General features: G+C 38.8%; 1 protein-coding gene across 5 annotated transcripts in view; it reads right to left on the bottom strand.

Moving 5' to 3' along the window:
* Positions 1-16477, bottom strand: part of cdh19 (cadherin 19, type 2) — a 75720-nt gene extending 59243 nt beyond the window's left edge. For 4 of the 5 annotated variants that reach the window (XM_082184545.1, XM_082184547.1, XM_082184548.1 and 1 more), the window contains exon 1: positions 118-541. In XM_082184545.1, coding sequence (XP_082040671.1) covers positions 118-324 — 207 coding nt within the window. In that variant the 5' untranslated portion in view covers positions 325-541. Of the gene's footprint in view, positions 1-117; positions 542-16129 lie in introns of those variants that run through there. The other variant, XM_082184546.1, reaches the window with a different exon arrangement.
* Positions 16478-17010: the final 533 nt, after the last annotated feature.

Raw genomic sequence — 17010 nt, 5'->3', positions numbered from 1 at the left:
TAAGACTGTCACAGAATTTATTCATGAGCTCCCCATCCTTGTCTTTAAGCTATGTGACCTGTTCCCAAATTTCTTTAGTTTAGAGGTGTCAAAGCCCTTTGTGAACTCCAGTTATACCTGACCAATCTTCCTTGGTGTTGGATCTTCTTCTTCAACAAATATTTGGCTCCAAATCCAGCCACGTCTCACTCTCAGATGGGACCCACGAGAGGCTTTACTCGAACGGATCTCTTGCTGTTTTCTTGAGATAATAAGGTCACCCCCAAGCCAGCCAGGCATGATGAAGATCATGAGGAGCAAATGAAGAACAGAACAGTTGTCCATTGTTGAGAAGTTCTTTAAATCCGTGTTTCATTGAGTGTTATGGCTGGATGTCAGGGTGATAATGCCAACGGGGGAGACGGACTCAAACAGGATATGAGGCAAAACTCCATTAGAAGGAAATGATGACTTTTCTGTTATTGAGAAAGAGGAAAGAGATTCTTAGAATTATTTATAGGGTTGAGGTGAAGGTGAACAGAATTCTTCAATAGACTGAAGTGTTGGACTACTGGGTAATCATCATGGTGCGTTCACACCGGACGCGAATAGCGCGTCAAATTCGCGCCTGCCGCGTCTAGTTTGACGCTTGACCACTTTGTGTTAATTCGCGTGTCTAACGCGCGTAAAAACATAAGTTTGAAGCGAAATTTACGCGCGTCAGAGGTGAAAGTTTTGGCGGCCATCTTTTTTAGATGTTTATCGAGCATTAGCGTTAGCATTAATCGAGAGAGTCATCGCTCGTATATGCTCTGGAGAGCAGAAACAGCTGCGTAGGGGACATCGTCGCTGTACTCGGGTCCACCAGACCCTCCAGAGGGTTTCAGGAGTTTCACAATTTGCTCCAGGAGCTAGGTTTGGTGGACCTAACGGTGAGGACGCTGACGAGGACAGCGTAGGCCGTGAGGCCTCGGCCTCGAGTGGTCGCTGCCTGACGAGCCCGCGCTCTACAGCCCGGCGCGAGGTTCACCCTCGCCCGCACCCACCTAATCTGTCATTTATTTTTGTTTTGATAATAAATGGAGTCAGCCTCCAAAAGTGAAACCTGTCCTGTGATTTTTGTTTTTATACACTAAATTGTGTTTGTTGTCTTTACATTAGAATAATAATGTTTCATATAATCTAGAATAGATATGGAATAAATAGCATTCAATACAAAATGAGTATCTCTCATATGTTGAAATCGAGTTTTTATGTGAAAGATTTGCTTTGTTGTGCATTTTAGTCATATTACAAAATAATTTATTGAGGCCAAACATAAAATAACATTATAAACTGTCACTTCACCACGTGACAGCAGCAAGCAGGCTCCTGATTGGTTAACGCGGCGCGAATTGACGCAGAAGTTCAGATTTTTCAACTCGGGCGGCAGACGCGAATTCGCATCAAACCCGTGAATGCACAAATAGCACTAATAAAATCATTCGCGCGTAACGCGCTTAACGCGCCAGACGCTCAATTCGCGCTATTCGCGCGAACTTGACGCGCGAATGAGGCGTATTCGCGTCTACCGCGCCGCGCTCTACGCCTCATTCGCGCCGCAGGAATTTTTTACGCGCGTAACGCGTCTTTGCATTGACTTAACATTGAAATCACTCGCGCCTGACGCGCTATTCGCGTCCGGTGTGAACGCACCATTAGGCTAGGTGTAATCTGCAAGGGGTTTTTCATTTTCTGAAAAAAAAAAAAAAACAACAACAACAACCATCTCATATATTTAATCATGTTTTAAAATATGCAACCAAAAGTTTAATAAACAGAAATACAATAGACAGATTAATTATTTATTATTAATTATTATATATATAATAATTAATTATTACTTACATTTTATTTCAGCCATTTTACTAGCTTAAGCTAGTCTTGGTCACTGAAGTATTTGTAGATAATATTTTGATCATGGTTCTGTGACCCTAACCCGATTATAGCACTGAAACACGGAGAAAGTCAGATTTCATGATATGTCCCCTTTAAACATTACATTGCATTTGGATCCCTACTAGTGATGGGTAGTCCGATTCATTTCCATAAATGTCTAGGTTACATATGTAACCCCCGTTCCCTGAAGGAGGCGACAGAGACGTTACATCAGAACTGAAGTGATGAATTGGTACCTCGCCTGAGAGCCCAATCACCTTCGAGTGTAAACTAAATGAGCCAATCCACATTGGCATGCGAGATTTGCATCACGCGCCTCACCCCGCAAAGCAGATATGTAAGGAAGCGCATGTGCAAGGAGGAAGCAACACACCTAGTAGAGTGATCTATCACCCCATGGGAGCACGGCTCGCATTGGGTCTGATTCGCCAAGACTATGTTTTCCACTATCCAGGGTGCCAACCTCTGCTTAGAGATAGCCTTTCCCTTCTGCTTGCCTCCATAGCAGACAAAGAGCTGGTTTGTTTTAGTTATAACTAACCCTAACTTATACAATCTTCATGCACAATTAATCTCTCAACAGAAAGGTTTTTGCATGCTTGTGTGACAAAAATGACAAACATACAAGACTGTTTCCTTTCTGTGAGGGAAACAACTACAATTCAATTAAGTATTTTGGCAGCTCTCTGATTGGTGAAATTTTCTTTATTGGTTAATGTTGTTTTTCAACACAAATTCAGATGTTAAACAATATTATTTTATAAAATATGAAATAATGCGAACGGATGGCTTCAACAACATATAAGAGGTATTGTATGAAAGTGTTCACACCTTCAACGGAGGTCTATGGGAATTTGGGCCTGTTTGGAAGTAAGTAAGTAAGTAAGTAAGTAAAATTTATTTATACAGCGCCTTTCACAGACTAGGTCACAAAGCGCTTTACAATAGACAATAAAACATAATAAAAACAATACAGATACAAAAAAGATACAATTTTCAATATATAAAAGAACAGAGATTACCCAAAAGCTAACCTGAACAAATGGGTCTTCACTTGTCCCCTAAAACTGTCCACATTCTCAGCAAACCTAATACTGGTTGGCAAAGCATTCCATAGTCTGGGTGCCATAGCGGCGAAGGCTCTATCCCCACCTGTCTTTAAATGAGTGCGTGGCGTAGATAGCAGATTTTGGTTATTAGACCTAAGAGACCGGAGAGGGATATGAAGATGAATTATGTCAGCAAGATAAGCAGGGGCCTGACCATGTAAAGCCCTATAGGTTATGGTTAAAATTTTGAATTGGATCCTGTAAATTACAGGAAGCCAGTGAAGAGAACAGAGTATCGGGGTGATATGGGTATGCCTATTTGATCTAGTGAGTAACCTAGCAGCAGCATTTTGAATAGATTGCAATCGATGAAGAACAGATTTGTTAAGTGAGGAGAAAAGTGAGTTACAGTAATCATTACGAGAGGAAATGAAAGCATGAATGAGCATCTCCAGTTCTGAGTGAGAAACCACAGACCTCAATTTACTAATATTACGTAAGTGGAAAAAACAGGATTTTGTCAGTGATTTGATGTGGGTCTCGAAAGATAGAGATTTATCAAATGTCACCCCAAGGTTCCTTAAACTAGACCGAACCGCAGATGACAAAGGTCCAAGGTTCTGCATGATCAGAGGGATAGCGCTGTCTGGCGCTACAATTAAAACCTCCGTCTTATCTGGGTTCAGCTGCAAAAAACTCTCAGCCATCCAGCTGTTTATGGCATCTATACAATCTAAGAGCCTTGTAAGTTTGGATGACTCATTTTGCCGGAATGTAAAATGAAGCTGAATGTCATCTGCGTACAAGTGATAAGAAATGTTGAAGTTACGAATAATCTGACCCAAAGGCAACAAGTATAAAATAAACAATATTGGACCCAACACTGAACCCTGTGGGACACCACAAAACAGGGGTGATGATGCAGAGTGAGAATCACCAATATAGACATCAAAAGTTCTACCTGAGAGATATGAGGTAAACCAATCTAGGGCCACTCCCGATACGCCCACCCATTCATGTAATCTCCTAATCATGATATGGTGGTCCACAGTATCAAAGGCAGAACTAAGGTCTAGAAGTACCAACACTGAACATAGACCTGCGTCCAAAGCCATTTGAAGGTCATTATAGACTCTCACCAAGGCGGTCTCAGTAGAGTGTCTCTTCCTAAAACCTGATTGAAATTTGTCATATAACTCCAAATTCTCTAAAACAGCTGTAAGTTGATTAGCTACAACTTTTTCGAGGATTTTGGACAAAAATGGCAACTTTGAAATTGGCCGATAGTTCTTCAAAACTGTTGGATCCAAATTAGGCTTTTTTATTATAGGTTGAATTGTGGCATGTTTAAAATAGGATGGGACACAGCCTGTGGCCAGTGAGGAATTGATAATAGCTACTATACCAAGGCCAATGGCAGGGAGGGCTTTTGAGAATAATGAGGATGGTATTATATCCTGTGGGCAAAAGGACATATTCATTTTATTAGTCAAATTTAGCAGATCAAGAAGGCTTATTGGTTTAAAAGACTCAATGGTAATAGGCCTAAGTGGACGAATACAGTCTACAAGAAAGTGTGGTCCACGCAGAATATTTGATCTAATAGACTGCACCTTATCAACAAAAAATGACAGCAGCCTATCACAATCGTTTTGAGAACATATTGTTGTCACAGTGGCAGGAGGAGATACAATATTATGTATGGTATCAAATAAAACCTTCGGGTTTCGCTTAGACGAAGAGATTAGATTAGAAAAATAAGCAGCCCTAGATTTTGCAACTAAATTATTAAAATCCTGCATAAGTTCCTTAAGATACAGACGATGCACTTCAAGCCTGGTGGATTTCCACAGGCGTTCAGTCGTACGACACCTCCTCCTTAGACAACGCACATTGTCCGTCATCCAAGGCGAGGTGCTACAGATGGGCTTAGTTTTTATCTTTAAAGGAGCCATCTCGTCCAACACAGAAGAGCAGAAATTGTTAAAAGATTGCATTAAGAGCTCAACATCATTGCTACAACCCATAAAATTAAGATCACAGTCAAACCGAGAGATAAATTGCTCAACAGTTATTTGAGTAATGATGCGCGATTTTGTCAAACGTTTCTGACAAGGGGGGTCAGGGATGGCAGAAAGATTAAAAAAGATACACTTATGGTCACTAATCGACATATCCTCACAACATATTGCATTAACATCAAAACCTAGTGTAAAAACAAGGTCTAATGTATGACGACCAGTATGTGTGGGTTCATGAACATGCTGCTTTAGATTATGTGAATCCGTAATACTTAGAAAATCTTTTGCGGCATGATTATCAGCAACATCAGTGTGCAGGTTAAAATCCCCAACCATTAATAACTTTTCAAAATTAATAACAGATGACATAAAGTCCGTAAACTCTGTTAAAAACTGCCCAGCAGGACCAGGAGGACGATAAATGAGGATGCAGAAGAACGGCTTTATCCGACCGACTCTAGTGATTTGTACTTCAAAAGAGGAAAAAGGAAGCCCAATATTGGAATTCTGTAAGGCAGATCGATTAGACAAGATATAGCATACTTAGTGTTAATAATACACTTTGTTAATGTGATTTTATTTTCAACCAAACCTATTGCAGTGAGATGTTATTTTTATATTGCCTTTTTTATGTTTTAAATAATTATTGTGGCTAATATTTACCTGCCTGTTACCTGTGTTTTTCTGTTTTCTGGATACTCATTTAAGCTTTAAGCTTCCTGGCAAGATGGCGCCGTTGTGTGTGGGTGGCCGTCTGCTACCTGTACCTGTTCTGTTTGTGGTTTTTTTGTTTGTCTCGCTCCTGGTTGAGGATGTTACTGCTATTTTGGTTTATGATCGGCAAATGCTTATTAACATCAGAATCACTGTGGATATACTGGCGGGTAAAGAACGAGGAGGATCGTGTTCATACTTTCATCCAGATCTGTCTGCTGTGCCACTGGCGCTGTATCGGCTCTCAGTCCCCTGCGCTCTTCCGTTGAAGAAACGTAGAAGAAGACGTGGGAAACGCGGCGGGCTTTCTGTTAAACTCAAGGCAAAACTGTTGATGGAGTCTAGGTCCAATTTCGACCGTCATGGCTATGGCGCGTGGGACGATCATCGATTCATTCATTGGCGCTCACTGGAGCCAGCATATGTATCGCTTCGGCAAATTGTTCCGACAATCATCACCAAACAACAACTTATACATACAATCCCATTTCTACCAGAAAGACTCGGGAGAATTAATACTGTGACAATAACATTTATTTAGGAGCTCAGCAAGCAATCAGGTTCTTTGGCGTAGGCCCCGTTCATAACTCGCATTCAGAGGGTACTGAATCTGCGAGTCCCGCCTGAAGACGAAGGCGGGGGCGCCGCTCACCCCCCGGCGGAGTAAGGAGAGGGGCCATCTGGTGGTGGTGGGGTGGATGGAGGAAAAGACATCTGAAGTCTTCAGGATGGAAGGGATAGCCTGACTGATGGTGTTGGGGTTGATAGAGGGAGGGCCCAGCTTGGTTGAGTAGAGGAGTTGGAGGAAAGATCCCATCTTGGTGGAGGCGGGGAGGATGGAGGTACTGGAGTGACAGCATCTGCGAACTCAGACATGTGTGAGCGCTGCCCTTTTAAGCTACAGTAAGTGATATAATTGGATAGATGAGGAGGTAATTAATGACGCGAACGATTGAGTCTTCCTGGCAGAACTTGCGCTAGCTTCATATCTCCGTAAAGGTAGGGGTGTAAATCTCCGAAACTTTCGACCACTGTGTTATGCATCACAGTCAGTAGCAGGTGACTCTTTATTGATCAAAATGGCACTGGTTAATGCGAGATCACTCTGCAATAAGACGTTTATCTTGAGAGATTTCCTTACATCGAAATTACTGGATGTACTATTTGTGACTGAGACGTGGCTATCTACTGGTGATTTAAGTCCTTTTGCCGACCTTTTTCCCTCAGATTGTAAATTTATAAATTCTCCTCGGTCTACAGGCAAGGGTGGAGGTCTAGCAACTGTTTTTAAAAACAGCTATCATTGTCGTCTTGTGGAAACTGAACTTTTTCCAAGTTTTGAACTGCAGACTTTTCAGCTTGAATTAGATGAGCCAGTGTTTTGTGGGCTGATTTATCGGCCACCTAAATGTAATAAAGATTTTATTCAGGACTTCTCTGAATTTTTAGGGGAAATTTTATTGAAATTTGATACGTTTTTAATTGTGGGGGACTTTAACATTCATGTATGCTGTCCAGCGGACCCCCTGGTGAAAGACTTTTTGAATCTCATTGACTCTTTTAATCTTGTGCAATCTGTGAATGCTCCTACACATGAGCATGGACACACACTGGATCTAGTTTTGTCATATGGCATTTCTGTATGTTATGTGGATGTCTGTGATGCTGTCTTTTCTGACCACAAACCAGCTATTTTGGGGGTTTCTTTTCCATTCCAGACTGATAAACCTCTCCCAGGAGTACGCCTATGTCGTAGGATAAATACTAGCGTCATCAATGAGTTCGCTACGATGTTTGAAAATAACTATAATGTGGTTGATCCACCTTTATCCTTTTCCTTGCTGTTTTCTTTTAATTCTGTATGCATAACCATTTTAGATGATATTGCACCTTTGAAGGTGAGGCGTGTAAAAACTAAGGTAGAACCTTGGATAAATGATAATACACGCGCACTCAGACAAATCTGCAGGAGGGCAGAGCGTAAATGGCAGAAAGATAGACTCCAAGTGTCCTATGATATATTACGAAACTCTCTGCAGACATATCAAGGTGCTGTTAGAGCAGCAAAGGCACAGTATTTCTCCGATATTATTGAGAGAAACTGTCATAGACCTAGAGTACTATTTAGTACTATAAACTCTATTATAAATCCACCTAATGTAATTGTGCCTGATATGTCGATGGATATGTGTGAACATTTTAAAACATTTTTTGTTGCAAAAATTGAAAAAAATTGGTCTCAAATTCCTCTGGCTGTTTGTGATATTACAGCTACACCATCTGTTCCTGTGGTGTTTGATCATTTTGATGTTCTTGATCATCCTAGTTTGGTAAAAATAGTAGATCAGTTAAGGCCATCAGACTTCCCCACTAGATATAGTCTCATCAAAGCTAATCAAACAGGCTTTTGATACAGTCGGTCCTAGTGTTTTAAATATAATAAATAGCTGCCTTGTATCGGGGTCTGTGCCAGCCATTTTTAAACATGCTATGGTGCAGCCTTTAATTAAAAATACCAATTTGAACTCAAATGAGTTAAATAATTTTAGACCTATTTCAAAATTGTAATTTCTCTCAAAGATACTAGAGAAAGCAGTTCTCATTCAGCTGGAGTCTTTTTTAAATGAAAATTTGCTTTTTGAAGAATTTCAGTCTGGTTTTAGGAAACATCACAGTACAGAATCTGCACTTTTAAAAGTTCTTAATGATGTTTTATTGACTGTAGATTCTGGAAATGCAGCAGTTTTGGTGTTACTCGATTTGAGCGCGGCATTTGATACCATAGACCATGAAATTCTAATCGCACGGCTGGAGAGGTTGGTAGGGATGCGAGGCGTTGTTTTAAATTGGTTTAAGTCTTATTTAACAAACAGAAGTTTTTCAGTTACCATGGGGGAATTTACATCTTCGTCTGCCCCTCTTAAATGTGGGATACCTCAAGGGTCCATCTTGGGACCCATTTTGTTTTCATTATACATGCTTCCTATTGGTGCTATCTTTCAAAAACACAGAGTATCATTCCACTGCTATGCAGATGATACACAGATATATATGCCTGTAAAAAAGGAAGACAATCATTCATTAGGGCCCCTTTTAGCATGTCTGAATGATTTGAAAACTTGGCTGGCTGCAAATTTTCTGCATCTAAATGAATGTAAAACTGAGATTGTTGTGTTTGCCCCCTCTAATGTATCTGAGTCACCCTGGGTTGATGTAGGTTCTTTATCTATTTATTGTAAATCCATGGTGAAAAACTTGGGGGTAATTTTTGATAACTTTCAATTAAAGGTCCCATGACATGCTACTTTTTGTAGGCTTTAATATAGGCCTTAGTGGTCCCTAGTACTGTATCTGAAATCTCTTTCCAAAAATTCAGCCTTGGTGCAGAATTATAGCCACTACAAGCCAGTCCCAGAATGAGCTTCCTTCAGACAGGCCGTTTCGGTGTCTGTAGCTTTAAATACTAATGAGGAGGAGAAAGGCGGAGAAAGGCGGCGCAAGGTGGAGGGTGGGTGTGGCCTTGACCATCTTGCGCAACGGTAACGTGGCGTGCATGTTTACGCTGGATATAGCAATGGCACGAAGACACGCAGTCTTTCAAGCATTTCAGTTTGACCCAGAATCTGATCCAGATGGAGAAGCAACGGATGAAGAAGTTGCAACTCAGCGGCTCCAGCAGGACGTTTCCGAATGGTCAGTTTAAAATATTATGTCTGGATACGGTACTTTATTCGGATGGTTTACAGTTATTATCATGTAGCTAACGCGAACCTACTGTTGCCTTTTCATGAGAGATCTGTAACGTCTGTAATTTATCTTATTACAATTACATCAAGCTCTGCGATCTTGAAATGCGGATATCGCGCGCGCCATATAACCAACAGGAAAACGGTTATCCAAATAACAAAGACGTGTACAACACTCGCGTTACAGTGTGTGTATTCACACACATAAACTGCATAGCTGCATAGCTAATGTTACAGCCACATTCTACGTGTAAAATCTAGGTAACAGTAAAGCAACACACTTATATATCATTAGTTGACTTAACGTTACTTGTCCGAGGTGTGTAGCTGAGCCAAAGACAGTGATCCAGACTTTAGTTTCAGACATTCAGCAAGCCCAGCTCTGTATTGACCCTTCGGTGTTCATTTGTACATCCAATTATTGAGCAATTGTTATGCTTCGCTCGCTCAAAAGCCATGATATCTCTCGTCTCGTGGACAAACTAAAATCGCGCGCACGCGTTCCTACTTCCTAGCGCATTTTCTCATGGGCGGAAAATATTCTCTGGGCGGGCAAAGCAGAGACAGGGGAGGTAACATTTCCTCCTTATGACGTCATAAGGAGGAGATTCAAGATCAGCGCGTATGAGCCTCCATTTTCTCAAAGGCAGAGAAAGATAGCAAAAGCTCGATTTACACCGATTGAAATTTTTAGAAACTTGGGGACCATATACAGGCTAGGGGAACTCATATTAATGTTAAAAAACCTCAGAAAGTGAAAATTTCATGTCATGGGACCTTTAAGAACCTTGACAAAAGTCAAGTCATTTTTGTCATTTGAGGATTTAGAGAGAGTAATGCACGCATTTGTGACCTCACGTTTAGATTACTGTAATGCCTTGTATGCAGGAATTAATCAGTCGACTTTGAGACGTTTGCAAATTGTTCAAAATGCCGCAGCTAGATTGCTGACAGGATCTCGGAAGCGGAGCCATATCACTCCAATTTTGTTTTCTTTACGTTGGTTGCCTATCCGTTATAGGATTGATTTCAAGATTTTGTTAAATCTCTAAATGGTCTGGCACCACCTTATCTCTCAGATCTATTGCAGATATACTCTCCATCAAGATCACTTAGGTCTTCTGACCAGAAAATGCTAATTGTCCCAAGGTCTAGATGCAAACTTTGGGGGGATCGTTCCTTTTCAGTGTTGGCTCCGAAACTCTGGAATAGGCTTCCTTTGCATATTAGAACTGCCTCCACAGTGGTATCTTTTAAATCTTTTTTAAAAACTCATCTTTTTTCGCTGGCTTTCCTGTCTAAATCAAATAGCTGAGTTAGTTGATTGTTTGTTTTATGAGTGTAGTTAGATATTTGCATAATGTTGTATAAATGTTTTGTACATTTGCTTTTTGCATGTTTTTACAAATTGTACAGCACATTGGTCAACTACCCGTTGTTTTTAATTGTGCTTTATAAATAAATTACCTTACCTTACCTTCTGTTGTTGTTGTTTTTTTGTTGTTTTTTTGGTCAAAAAATTCATTTCAAATTCAACAGTGTTGAAATTAACAAAATGACACACACACAAAAAAAAAAAAAAAATATATATATATATATATATAATATATATATATATATATATATATATTTTTTTTTTTTTTTTTTTTTGCTGAATGAGATTGAACAAGAGAGACAGTAAAATGACCTGATGTTCCCATCACTGTTACCCAGAATTTTAGGGACAACAAAAAGTTCATTGTACATGAATGAAGATGAAACTATTTTGAACACAGTTCATTCAGTATGACTCTGAGTTTTCCATCTTGTGAAAGTCTAATTTAATTTAATTTAGTTATGATATCACAGAGCAAGAATGCTTGTGTGTTGCTATTTTAAATTTCTCATTATACTTTATAATTCACTATAAACCAAACCTAAAATGAAATCTTATATTGCAAAGCCGTGAAACAATTATACCACAATATCAAAAAAAAGTGCCTGACCAGCCAATTATGTCTTGGGTCAAAATCCCAAGCTAGTATATTTGACTTTGATTCTATGTGTCTGTCTGTGAACTATGACTGTGGTTAAGGCAAAGATGAAAAAACGGGGAGTTTTTTTTAAACAAAATCAAACGTTCCAAACTCAAACCAGATCAGCAGTGACACTACAGCAATGGATGTATAACTTTAAGCAATTGGAGTCCTTTTTGTTGTCTTTTGAGTGGCATTGTTGGTTGATCCTAATCATGAACCTAACCCAACCTACTGTAGCCGAGAATTTAAAATGTAATGTTTCAAGGTATTTCTGCTCGGACCTGGTTTCATAAAATGTGTTACTTCTGCTATTTCAAGTAAAATAAATAAATAAGAATAGGTTAGAATAAATAAAATAATATATATAATATATAATAAATAATCAAATAAATATATATATACATATACACACACGTACAGGTGAATCGTGACAATTTCAGTGATTTACACCCTTAAATAACCCTTATCATATGAGTGGTTATATAATGGTAAATTAATAAATCTAAATTAAATTAAGATTATTATTTCCATAGGTCATATTTACTTTCTCTTTAAAGGTACTTCACCCTGGACGGGTTTTTTGATCACTTTTAGGGGTGATGAACTGAGAAATCAAAATTTCCTTGAGCTTTTGACATATAAGAGATCATCATACTATAATAATATCCTGTAAGTTTCAGAACTGAAAACTACCTTGTTAGTCCAATAAAAGCTTTTATAGACATCAGGCTCAGCAAACGACTCGTTTTTCAAAGTGGGGAACTATGACGTCAAAGAGGATAAAACACCGCCTCCACAAAAGAAGATCAACGCCTACTTCAACACGGCCTGTTTAGCCCCGCCCACCGATTCGCCAAAACATGCTAAATAACATAGGACGACATGATAATTGCTAAACCGGATCGAGCTACTTCCAAGCAAGAAACATGCTGTTTACTAAATATTGTGCAGTGCCTGTTTGTGGAAGAAGACAGTCTGCATAAGCTTCCTTCGGATTCCAGCATGGTTAAACTTTATTAAATCAGTCAATCACAATTTCCCGACACGGCTCTGCCAGCAACATGTAAGTAACCATGCGTATTCTAATGCCTGATCTGCGATCAGTGATTTCTGTGTAATTATTCAAGTTCAGATATTTCTCTTAAAATCGTTCAATACTGTTTATGCATCAGTGACTAAACGATCAACTTCACATAATTTCTCGTAGTATTATGAAAATAATCTTTTTTAAACTGTTATTAAATTATATACAGAAAGCGATCAAAGAACGATCCCTTTCCAATCGCTCAAGCTGTCAATCAAACAGCACAGCGCGAGCCGCGAGAGCTTATCTGGACACTTACCAAACTCATGATGAAATAATAACACTGTTACACTACACAACAAAGCTCTTACTGTGTATTCACATCGTGTTTGCATTGTGATTTGGTGTAAACATTTGTGAGAGTGCAAAAATTGCGTTGCAATGATAAGATCTTTATTCACGCGATCAAACAGACTGTCTGTCATCTGCTCAGTCAGTGCTCATCATGCTGCAACCTTTCATGTGATGAAGTAGATTTAAATATAATGCTCTAAACGATACTTTTCACGATTTGTTAATCTCGATAGCTGTAATAGTAAAAACGTAGTAAAAGTTTTCGCGAGAGTTCATGTAATACTAGCTATTTCATATGCAAGCATGTCAGCCAATCACAGCAGTGGGCGTCAGCAGACACGCCCCTTAAAACAGAGCGTTCAAATCTGAGGCTGAAATCAGGCTTGGAAAATGGCTTTTATTTATAAATTATGACAATTTTTGATGTCAAAATCATACTAACATTATAAGGGCACCCTAGGCAACATTATAAAATAATAAAACAATCCAGTTCATGACTCCTTTAAGGATCCAGAATTATGCATTAGTTAAGCATAAATGCACTAGTAATTAGTGTTTAACTTGCTCATAATTATACATTAGTTAAGCACTGTTGGAAAGTTTTTTCTTTCTTCAAAGCAGACCAGGAGACGTTGGGACCAGAAGAGTTTCTTTATTTGAGCGCGGCTGCGGTTCGTCCAACAAAATCTAACTAAGGGAACTTTATATGGTATCTTAGGGCCCTTTCACACCTACCTTGTTTGGTCCGGACTTTCGGACTTTTCAGTTTGGTCCGAATCAAAATTACAGGTGTGAAACCTCCCCCGGACCACGGTCCGGACCAAACAGACGAAATTTGGTCCGACGAAAAGAGGTGGTCTCGGTCCGGATCAAACTGTTCAAAGGTTTGGTTCGTTTCTAGTGTGAAAGCATTTTCTGTATGGTTCGGACTTTCGGACCATTTACAGGAAGTTCCGGTGGTTCCCGCGTAGCATAAACAACTGAAGAAGAATATTTATGTGCAGATCTGTCAGTCCTGCCCACAGCGTTTCTTCCAGCTGATTCGCGCGCGCGCGCACACACACACGCACACATTTGTCCTGCATCCTACCGGCGATGATTTGTTTGCACAACGAGGACGTTCATTTGGCGAATTTGAACTAGCGTCGAGTATAGTTGGTGCTGGAGGGAGTAATGCCGTAATAATAACATAGTGGCAACGATAATATGCGTCTGTTCATTCATTCTTGTCAAAGTTACCCGCCGAATTGACAACACGCTGACGTCAGACGCACATCCGTTTACAAACCAATCAATGTCAATATGCAGCCATGTAAATGATGACGACAGGACGCAAGTACGTCATGAAAAGTTCTTTAGTGCGCTCGCATAATTGCAATGTGAAACCAAACCAAAACTAACCAAATGTATACAATGTATCAAAACATGAACTTTGGTTCGGACCTTGGTGCGGACTTTCAGGTGTGAAAGGGCCCTTATAGGCATTTTAGGAGGAGGGACTTTTGAAGGTGGAGACAAATTCAAACAAAGCATGTAACAGGTTTAGGTAACACTCTAGACTAAGGGTCTGGCCAATCCTAATTCAATCAGCATAAGGCTCCAAGAGCCATTTGGGTCCGAAAGCCATTTGTAGAACAAAAGGTGAGATTCTCAGTGAATCATTCGTGTGCTAATCCCATCAATCTGAGTGAAACTGGGGCTTCAAGAGCCATTTAAGACAATAAGGAGAGTACATGAATTGCAACTTTGCTGAGATCTTAACATTAAAAGCTAAAATCAGTATTCTTCACCGTGATGTTATGTAAGGAAGCATATATGTTAGATTCTTAAATTTGTAACCCTTCAGCACCAACACAATAGTGATCAATGATTAACCTTTACATATAGCAAGGGCATATTAGCCATTGAAGGATCCACATTGATTGTCTTTATCAGTACTGTATTAGTGACAGTTTAGCCACAATTATTGGCTTATTCTGGTCTAACTTAAATATCACTCGATAAGTGCCATAATTAATAAAGATATAACTCACTTTAGAACAGATGATGAAATTGTCTTTTTTACACTATTATAGCAAATTATAACTAGAAACAGCACTAATTAAACATAGTTATTAGCTTCATATTGTTCAGTTAACTTAATAGATGGTGAATCATTGAAATATAACAAAGTACATTACTACACAAAAAAAACTACATGGTTTGCTAAGTTGTAAATAATGGCTAAGAGGTTTTACTGTTTATTCAGTTAATTATTAATTACTAGCTTTTTTTTTGCTTATTTATCGCATGAAGGTGGATCCTTCAAATGTTTAAAATGGTAAAGAATGACTAATATGCCCTTACTATATGTTAAGTTAATCATTAATTACTAGTGTATTTATGCTGAACTAATGCACAATTCTAGACCCTTAAAATAAAGTGTTACCAGGTTTTTTTTTTTACACCACACAACTCAAACATATTTAGGATGTTTAACCTCTCAGAGTTAAACACATTTTGCTGCTTTATACTGAACTAAAGCATTATTTAGACTTCATGCACATCCATGCATGGCATAAGTGAAAATAATTACAAATTCTTTGATATAGAGACAACTATATATATATATATCACAAACACCAACTTCATGTATGTGAAAGGGTGTGTTTAACAGAGTATCTTTATGTGTTTAGTATTTTAAATGTGTATTTATTACAGCACACAACTATTGTTGTAAAGCTTTTTTGAAAGGACTGCGAAGACACGACTGAAGATTGTCAAACTTTGTCCCATGCTACAGTCAAATCTTTAGCACACTTTAATTGGTCATTAGGGGAATCATGTTGTGATGTGTTGTTTACCGTCATGCATGATGGGTAATGACACGCTGGGTTCAAGTGTAACTATGGAAAAACTAAACATCACATAAAAAATACATATTACGTATGTGAAAACTTTGTTATAAAAGCAAAAGTTAAAATGTTGTGTATATGTATGCTAATTAACAAATGATTTTTTTTTTTTTTTTTTGTTTAGACTAACATTAAATATTTAGAAAATGTTTATTAACTTAACTATCACTGACAAGCTAACAATATATATATATATATATATATATATATAAACCTGTAATTGAGGTTAGTGACATATGGACAGTCCAAATGTTTGTCAGTATGTAATGGTGATGTTTTCCTTCCAAGTATAGACATATGTAAAATAGTATTTTACGTTTTGGATACTCTTTTTAAAGTCCCTGCAAATGTTCATGAAAAATAATCAGATTTAGTAAGTTAAAACAGCTCACCTGTGTCTCCGAACAATATTAGCAATTCCCTTAAAATCACCATCAAGCTTTCCTCAGTAGTTCATTAACACAATTTTAATGTGTTAACTGGTCACAGACGGCAGTGCTAATGCTCACATCTCTCAAAATGGTTCGTCCCTTCAATGACCACCTCCTATTTCTCCCCCATTTGTCTTTTTCCTCATACATTCTGGAGGAGAGCAAACAGTGCTTGTATTGTCCGAGCACAGTGACACACACACATCATTCTTCTTCAAGCAAACAGCCTAAACCAGTGGCTACAAATCCCAAACCTCAGACTCCAACAATACAGCATTTATTAGCTTTATCTCGCTGCAGGCCTGCTCTACATTCATCTGAGTGTCAACTGTTCCCTAGACTGATAGGAAGAATGTTTCTGACATTTAAAGGCCCCATGAGCCCATTCTTTCTTATTGATACACAGGCATTATGACGCTACCTTCAAAAACAGGAACGGTTTGTGAAATGAAGCAGAGTGCTGGCAAACACAACAGTCCACAAAATGGATAAAAAAGGCTTGGTAAAAAGTGATGTTTGTTCTTTTACAATGTCATGTTAAGAAGAGATATGACCAGGGGCCCAAAAACGGGGTATGTAGTATCTGAAGTGCATAGGGGCGCCACACGCGAGGGGATTTGAAAATCTCCTTTAATAAAACTTTTTAAATAATCAGAAGTTATTTGTTAAAAATTATGAAAGGAAATGAGACCGAGAGGATGAGCTGATCGAGTTAATCAGGGAGGACATAAAGTTTCAGAGAAGAGATCACAGGAGAGCAGGGAGAGAATGGAGAGATTGTTTTCTCTTCTTGACAGATTGGTAGAGAAATAAACTTTTGGTTAAGTGAATTACAATTTGTA

Source organism: Leuciscus leuciscus (assembly GCF_965113295.1).
Source record: "Leuciscus leuciscus genome assembly, chromosome: 11".
NCBI lineage: Eukaryota > Metazoa > Chordata > Actinopteri > Cypriniformes > Leuciscidae > Leuciscus > Leuciscus leuciscus.
This window is presented reverse-complemented; position numbering and strand designations above follow the sequence as displayed.